Genomic DNA, 8,520 nt, shown 5'->3' with positions numbered 1-8,520 from the left:
AAAACTGTAGTGAACCAAGGGATTTTGAGTGTCCTGCTCCCTTAACAACGCCCCATTAGACAGATAATAACCCCTTTTATCCAAGGCTCTCAAAGCAATTTACAAGCACCAACATTAACAAGCCCCTGTGAGGCTGCTATTGTCCTTACATCCATGTTAGCGATGTGCAAACAGAGGTTATGTGACTTTCCCCTCAGTCACACAAAGACTCCATGGCAGATCTGGGAGAAGAACCCAGGCGTCGTCACCCCCACCCCTCTCCCTCTCCCTCTCCCTCTCCCTCGGCTCCATCTGGACGTGTTTTGAGTTTCATTGTCTTTAGAGCTTTTGTTGGGGTTTCAAAACCATTTCTCTGGAACCGGCATTTTTCAAGGGACATGTAGTTAAAGACCGAACGAAAGGAGTGCTGGTAGCACTGAAGCACACACGGGCTACTCAAGGAACAGAAGGGTTGTTTTGCAACTAACTCCTGCCCAGCATGCAAATGAAAAGCTATTCAGGGCTTACACTAAAAAGGCCGGCAGCAGCTCAGACCTCCGCTTTCGCCAGATCCCAGCGCAGCTCAAGCCGCAAAGGTAGCCAATCTTGTTCTAAAGCCGCACCTGGGTTTTGCCTGGTTCTAAAATTGCCAGGACTAATTAGCTGGTAAAAGCTAAACTGCTCTGCCCACTCCCCCACTAACTGGACGAGCACAAGTGAGCCCAGCAGCTTCAAAGCCTTTGTGAGCCCAGGACGTTGGACTAGTCTGAATTAAAGACAGAAGCGTCAATTCTGCCAGGTGCCTTGGTCAGCCAGTTTTCAAGGCGTCGGTGCAGCTTGCAACGCTAGCCACTCTTAATAGCAGCGAACAATCATAATCCTTTTCCCTCTTGCCAGTCCCATCAGAGTGCAATTTCTCCCTGACCACAGGGCAATCGATGGTACTTATATGGCCTCTGTTACCACAATCTCTGACCACCTTACAATCTTCAGTGCAGTTTTCCTCCCAATGCCTCTGTGAGATAGGGACGCGCTATGTTAATGGCACAGAGAGACTAAGTGACTTTGCCCAAGGTCACAGAACTCTATGGCAGGGAATTGAATTTAGATCTTGCAAGTTCTGGGTCAGTGCTCTAACCACATGGCATCCTGCCTCTGCATGCCACAGGCTCTGAGAATGCTGGGTAAATAATGTTGGGGTCTGGCAGCTCCATTTCCCCCTGCATGTCAGACCTCTCCGGGCTCTCCCGATACGAGCGCAGCCCTTCTAAGCCCGCTGATCCTGCTCCCAATAGGGCAGAACCTTGCCTCTGTGCTTGGCCCTGGCACCTCCACTTTCAGTGTTAGGCTCCGAGTCCGCGGTCAGATCCAGGCCTGACGTCAGTGCGTGTGCACGAGGCTGCCTGTGAGGAACCAAAGGTCCCGGTGGGCACAAGGGCCTGCCCAGATGGCCCCAGCTGTGGGACAGGGGCCTGCCTGTGTTTGCCAGCACCACAGGCTGGGAGAGGGGAAGCCAGGAATGTAATGAAGGGTTGTGGCTAATGACATTTTTTAAGCAGGGTGCAGCACAGAAAGAGGCAACCAGCATCAGTGCACAGTCAGGAGGATGACCCACGGCTCACCTGAGAAACAGAAATGAGTGGGGCTGAACGTGGAGGCACCCTATTTTGATTGCATCAAGGCAATTGCAAGACACCTCGTGTTGATTTCCCCCAAATTTCTATTTAAATCACGGCAGTCCAAAGCCTTGACTGCGCCCCCCTTGGAGCGCTGAAGTCTCCAGCTGCAGATCCTGGAATGTTGCCAGCCTCACAGAAAACACAACTTCAAACTCTGGACATCAAAATGTTGTGGTCCAACAGCAGCCCCTAGCGGCCAGACACGACCCTTTCAGTGCTTTCAATGCCCTGCCGTGCACTGGGGGGTCAACGCGGAGGCATCTGGATTGAAATGCTGCTCAGGGGGGTGAAATTCACCCATGGGCAGGGGACCAGCCGAAGTCACCCAGTTCAACGTCTGGCCTCAGTGGTGCCCCAGTGCCGGGGCGGCCGGTAGGGGTTACGAGGCAGGACAAAAAGGGGAATTTGTTTCTGCCGAGTTAAGCTGAGGGCTGCAGAAGAACCAGCCACCCACGAGCCCCATTGAAGTTTGCAGGAGCTGCAGGTGAACAATCAGGCCATTCGCTCTTGGCTCAGGCAGGCTGGCAGCGTCTGTGCACTGAGTAGCCAGTCTTGCCTCTTCCCAGCAGAGCGCCCAGGTTAAAGGGAGTGGGCCTGATCCCAACCTTTGATACACCAACGCACAATCAGGGGGATATTCTGCATTTTTACTGGGGTCAGTGAGATCAGAATCGGCTCTTTTGAATGCTAGGCCGGTTATTTCTTCCCCAGTGAGTGGGGGGAGCTCCGCTAATAGTTTTGCTGACACCTCGTTAGATTTCCCCCATATCCCAAACCAAAGGTCACACTCATGCCTTTCAACTGGAAAAAATGAGCCATGCAAGCGGCTGCGATGCGGTCAGGTTTATTGAATGGCGAAGCAGGACGGTGGAGTGGCAGCTGTGTGCGTCTTCATCAGGAATTGTCACACGCCCACTTCTGCTCTTCTCTGCCCGGATTTGAGGCCGAAAGCGCATGAGGCACTCAGCACATTCCTCTCCTCTTTATGCGAATGTTAGTTTGCCTTTTCCTGAAGAGACAGGTTAGACATATCAGGGCAGCTCGAAACCCCCTGGCAGGGGAGACTCTCCGACTCCAGGGAGAAACATCAGGTGGAAAATAATAATTAAAATGTAATTTTAAAATTACACACAGTCATAGGCTGATCCCATGTCTTCTCGGCAGGCAGTTGGGGTGGGGAGGGGGTTACTAGGGACATGAGTTAATTAATTCCTGTAAACCTCAGAGCTAATACTTTCTGACATCTCCTGTCAGAATAAATTACTTCATTGTTGCAAAGCAGACATCAGACACCTGCTGGTAATCAAGAACCTGCAACTCCTGCCTGGCTAAAGCTGAGGCAGCGCTGCGATGTTCTGGGCAGGGGTTTCACACGCAAACACGCCCCACTTGGTCTCACTCACATTTGCACCTGCCCCACATGACTCTTCATGGCGATTTTAATGCCACAAGCAGGGAAAATGCAAACATGCACATGTGAAAAAATAACAGCTTTGCTCAGCCGGGGGCCCAACTGACTCCAAATTGGGTCCATTTTCTCTTGAAATACTCAGGTGTGCATAGAAATACCAAAAACAACAACAAACAGCCCCAAGCCGGTGTGGATTTTTATGACTATTTTGCACCCCAATAACAGCGACATAATGAAATGACACCAGTGTGACACCAGGACAAGTGAGATCAGAACCGGGCCCTTTACCAGTGACTATTCCACTAACCAATTCCGCACCCCCAGCTATTCCTTACCCACATCTCAGTCCTGGCCTTCAGCACTCCTGCTATGCTGCTGGACCCCCATCTCACACGGAGCTCTGCCAGCCCCCCACAATCTTACCTTGCAGCCCCCCTGCTAGTCTAGCCCTGGGCCACTCACAGAGCTCTGCCAATGACCCTCAGTCCTGACTCTCAGCTCCCTATTCCTGCAAACCAGGAGACGTTACAGAGACCAAGGACAGGGTTCTTATCTCTCCCGTAATGCTGATACGGAGGCGTTTTGCATGGGCTTTGAGCTCTAGATCAACAGTCCTGACACACCGTGAGAGTAAAACCACACGGTGTTTCGTTTGAACTTGTGCTCCTGTAGCTCCCACACTAACAGAGGACTGTAACATCATTTATTTCCCTTTTTTAAAGACACACCCAGCCCATCTTTAGGGGTCCCTGCTGGCCGCACAAAGGAATGGGCCTCTGAGAAAAATGCTGCAGGACAGCGCCCTGTCACTGCAAAACGCAGGTCAGTGTCATTCTGGTTCCCATAACTTCTCCAGCCCCCCTGAATCCAGTTCCTTCCACCAGGGACTCTCCCCACCTTTCCTCTCCAGCCCCATGTGCCCCTGCTCCCCTGTGAGCCTCACCCCAAGCCCCCTGAAGTCAGTGGACAGACTCATTCATCTCCGTGGGATCAGGCTCTCTGTTCCTCGGACTATCGCCTCCCCTTTTCCGGCAGCTCTCTGTGGGGAGGGGGCACTTTGTTCTTGCGTCCCCCACCCCGCGTATCTCCTCCTTCCTTCGCTCCTGACCCCTCCGCGTCACTTGAATCTCACTTGAAAACCCTCCTCCTCTCTTCACTCTGGAACCGGCTCTTGGCCCAGCCCTTAGTGATGCTGCGGAGTCAGGATTCTACCCAACCCTCTCCCCTACATGTATCATATCATCTAGCAGTCGACGGAGTTGGAGATGGGTGTTGTCTTTAGACAAATCTGTGCTATAGCAAACTCTGTGACCGCTGGACACAGCGATCTAGGACAGCGGGGTCAGAGTAGCTGCTCACTGAATCTCAAAGGGATGTGGTGGGGGCCCCAGGACAGCTGGGTCGCTGATCCTGGTTCTCTAGCTAAGGTCTCATCCACTGGTGCATTCTTGAATCTATTTTGTACTCCTGTCTCCTTAGAAACCCTCCTCTTTGGCCTTCAGATATGAGGAAGTCACTGTAGAGCAGACTACTGGGGATGGCCAAGGCCACCTAAGTCTTTTCCATCTCACTTTCCTATGGGACAAATTCTGCCCTCAGTTCCACCAGTGGAAATCGGGAGGAACTCCGCTGGAAGCAGAAGATGGGCCCAGGAGTCCCTTCTTGTCGAATCACAGAAGTTAGTACTGGAGCTCTAGTTAGAGATGCCCGCTACCCCTGCCAACGCAGGGCGGGTTCTCAGACATCTGGTGGGCTAATTGCTGGGTTCAGTTTCCATTCAACTGACGGAATGCACATCAAAAGAACTGTCTCCCTCTTGATCTGCAATGGCACTGGCACATACCATAGCAGACCACGAGCTCAGTCTTATTTTCTTTGCAGCAGGTGTGTTGGAACATCTTGGCTTCACTCCCTTCACACACCTACCTACATGCTCTGATCCGAAATGGGATACCCACAATGCACAGATTCATTAAGAGCCAGCCCCAGAGCCCACTAAAACCAACAGAAGGTTTGCTATTGACTTGGGCGGGCTTTGGATCAGGCCCTAATACACTTCCACTGGTCCAATGTCTCATTGTATTCCCTCATCAGTCTGTCTGTCTCTTGTCTCTCTGGGGCAGGGACTGTCTTGTTGCTCTGTGTTTGTACAGCGCCTAGCGCGCTGTGGTCCCAGTCCACCACCGGGACTCCTAGGTGCTATGATAATACTACAGCTAACAGTAAGCATGGGATGAGCCGGTGAAGATGGCTCTAGTGTTACTCTAGGCCAGTGGAAGAGAGCATCAGCAGGGAAGAGGGGAATGGCAAACATTTATCCCCGAATATTGCACCAAGCCAAAAGTCACGGCTTTCTCAAAAGAGTCCAGATACTCACAGGTTCTTAGTACACAACTCACACTCATTGGGATACGTCAAATTGTCGGTGCCACATACAGGATCCAAGATTTTGGGGCAGGCCGGAAGTATATACCTGCCACAATCAGGCTGGGTGAGTAAAGGGGAGTATTAATGTACCTTACACAAGGCATTGTTGAAAAGAGCTTCATGTTGAAGGTGATGCTTTAGACTGGTGGGGAACCACAGAAATGAAAATCTAATGGTCCTGCAGGAGGATGGGTGGAAGCTGTATCATACCCTCAATTTCTTCTGCACTTATCCCGTTGTGACCAGTCCTGGCTTGCTAAGAGCTCCACCTTGAGAGTTCAGAAGCAACGTGGGTAGCTGCCACTGTGCGGGTTCATTTTAACTTTCACTCTGACAATTGGGATCTTAGCTTGGCATTTCAGATGATTAATCAGCTCTTATCTAACACTTTTCATCAGAGATCTCACTGCACTTTGCAATGGGAGGTCAGCATCACTATTCTCATTTGACAGGTAGGGAAACTGAGGCAGGGAGGGGGGAAAGTGACTTGCCCAAGGTCACCCAGCAGGTCAGTGACAGAGCTGGGGCTAGACCCCAGGTCTTCTGACTGCCACTCCAGTGCACTAGCCACTGGGAAATGCTGCCTCATTGCTTTTAGCAGAATTGGCTTCCCACGACACTGGGACAGAACAGTCTCCCCAAAGAAGGGTATGCAGTTACATTGCACAGAAGGAGTCTTTACCTCTTTCCCTTCGTCAGAAGCACCATCCGGTTCAGCATTGGCTAAAACACACGGGGGGAAAAAGGAAACTCCTTAGATGAAATAGGCTGCTGGCTTCTCCCAGCCTGTTCTTTGCACAGGTCCAACAGAAACTCTCCTGCTGCTTCCAGGCCCCTCACCCCACTCCTGTAAGGAGGACCCCATTCGACTTTCCTCTCCGCTCCCCTTTCATGCTACTGTCCTGGGCCAGCCTCTTCCCCCCTCAGCGTCCTTCCTTCTTGATCTCACTCCTGTCCCTGCTCCGCTCACCGGCTGTTTGCCAGCCGGCAGAGCCACCTCCAGCCCGCTCTGCCTTTGTCCCCTGGCCAGAAATCCACCGCGTCCGCAGCAGGCTCCTGACAATGACCCAGCCCCATGACACTGACCTTCCCGGCAGTTTGCTCCAGCTCCACCTGGCGCTGCCAGGGAACAAAGGGACCTTTGATTGCCCAGAATCGGTTATTGGCCACAGCCGTAAAGTGCAGTTTACGAGCCTGATTGTGCTCTCACCTGCGTGGGTGGCGCTGCTGATCTCAGCAGGCTCAGCGAGAGCAGAATCAGGCCCCGTGATGACGAACGGCTGGTGGCCTCGGAAGCAGGCAAGGAGGGAGTTCCCTCCTTGCTGCTGTAAAGAGACACTGAGCAGCACTGCGTGCCGGATAGGGTGACCAGATGTCCTGATTTTATAGGGACAGTCCTGATTTTTGGGGAAATGGCAGTTTGATAGGCAGGGCTGGACTTTCACCTCTGTGGCTATCGGCCTCCCACGGCTCAGGGATTGTAATTCAACGCGGTGTTGCCCCGCTTCACTTTCCGGCATCCCCGTGTCCCAGGAATAGACTGGCTCACATGCTCGCTGGCTGCAGGCGTCTCGCGCTAGCGCTGAACGCAGAGCCTGACCCTCCAGCCGTCTGCTGCCGTCTCCGAGCAGGGGTCAGGGCTCTCTGCTCTTCCATGCTGAACACTGACCAGGTCCCTGGGTTTCTCGCCCTGAGCTGAGCTGGGTCCCCACCACCCGGTGGCTGCTTTCCCGGCCTTGGCAGTCTGCATGTCGGAAAGTTTAGAGGGAGCAGGAAAATGACCCGTCACACTCACCTGAGCAGCAGCAAAGCCCCACACCAAGGAGCAGGAAGAGGCCAGTTGCCTTCATGGCTGTTTATTGCGGACGGAGTCAGAATCTGCCTCTCTCCAGGAAACCCTCTCTCAAGAAGCCTACGCAGGGAGCTTTATATCTACCCACTCTACGGCTCTCCAGGCTCTGCCCACTTTGTGCTGTCCCCGCCCAGGCCAGCCCGTGGCTCTATGGGACTCGGCACCAGCCCAACGTGTGGACACAACATTCAAACTGCTAGGAGGACTCTGAGTCATGGCTGGAGCAGTCTGGTGCGTCAGGGCAAAGAGCCAGCCAGAGTTAATGGGAAACATCTCAGCTCACAGGCGGTGGGCACAGATGCGGGACAGCACCATCCTCTTGCAGGAAGGGGGATCCTGGTCCCCCGTGCAAAGCCAGAGCAATGGGGCTTTGTGCAAGAAACTAACTCATAGGGGTGGGGCAGGTGGGTTCCTGCCCCCTGCGCCAGCCTGGAGCCTGACTGCACCTACTTGGGGCAGCAGCTTCGCTGGGGCTTGGGAGCAGTGTATGGATGCACTGCTCACTCCCGACTCTGGCTCTGACCCTTGACTCCGGTTCCTGGCGCCCGACTCCTGCTCCAACCACTAGACCTGACCACCCATTCATCACTGCCACATCTTGCATATAAACACGGGAAGAAGAGGGAATAGCTCAGCCCTTGTGCATTAAAAACTGCATCAGAATGCAACCCGAACCCAGTATTATCCCAATCCCCAGCAGAGCTGTAACCACAGTGCTGATTCTAGTGCCGGGTGGTAAGCTGTGAATGAAAGGGTGAGCTAAGAACTCCACTGCATTAACCATCTATAGGATCTTTATTTTACTGAGAGATGCTGGAGCCAACAAAACCACTGAGAAATCCAAGCTGCGGACCAGGATCCCACTGCACTGGGCGCTGTACAAACACAGAACAAAAATACAGTCCCTGCCCCAAATAGCATCCCATCAAAGTCAGACCTGGAGATCATCATTTGGGATTTCAAACCAAGGAGCTGCTCCCGCAATGGCTCGTCCCACTGGCCCCAGCTGAGCTAATCACAAGTGTAAAGTGACACGCTTGTCTAAGAGTTTGGAGGATCCAGGCCCAACTAACTCTTACAGTGGATTTAAAGACCCTTTGATGGACCCTTGCTCTGGCCCCGGATGTCAGTTCTATGTCCCATCCTCTGACAAGAGGTGACCCCCAACATCG

At 52.9% G+C, this 8,520-nt stretch overlaps 1 protein-coding gene across 1 annotated transcript; it reads right to left on the bottom strand.

Moving 5' to 3' along the window:
* Positions 1 to 2,621: 2,621 nt before the first annotated feature.
* On the bottom strand, positions 2,622 to 7,346 carry SPINK1 (serine peptidase inhibitor Kazal type 1). Its single transcript, XM_065408884.1, has 4 exons — positions 7,292 to 7,346; positions 6,179 to 6,219; positions 5,447 to 5,556; positions 2,622 to 2,667 (listed from the first exon to the last, which is right to left on the bottom strand). The coding sequence occupies exons 1-4, from the start codon at positions 7,344 to 7,346 to the stop codon at positions 2,622 to 2,624; spliced, it is 252 nt and encodes an 83-aa protein (XP_065264956.1).
* Between the last annotated feature and the right edge of the window lie 1,174 nt (positions 7,347 to 8,520).

The sequence above is a fragment of the Emys orbicularis genome, chromosome 8, assembly GCF_028017835.1.
Source record: "Emys orbicularis isolate rEmyOrb1 chromosome 8, rEmyOrb1.hap1, whole genome shotgun sequence".
Taxonomy (NCBI): domain Eukaryota; kingdom Metazoa; phylum Chordata; order Testudines; family Emydidae; genus Emys; species Emys orbicularis.
The sequence above is the reverse complement of the archived record's forward strand: the minus strand, read 5'-3'. Positions and strand labels throughout refer to the sequence as shown.

Bases quoted from the DNA above. Each gene is read 5' to 3' on its own strand.
- SPINK1 (XM_065408884.1), bottom strand. From the start codon at position 7,346: ATGAAGGCAACTGGCCTCTTCCTGCTCCTTGGTGTGGGGCTTTGCTGC. The intron at 6,220-7,291 runs GTGAGTGTGACG...CGTGTGTTTTAG, and splicing joins GGGGCTTTGCTGCTGCTCAG to CCAATGCTGAACCGGATGGT. The intron at 2,668-5,446 runs GTGAGTATCTGG...CTGTCTCTTCAG, and splicing joins GAGTTGTGTACTAAGAACCT to GAAAAGGCAAACTAACATTC.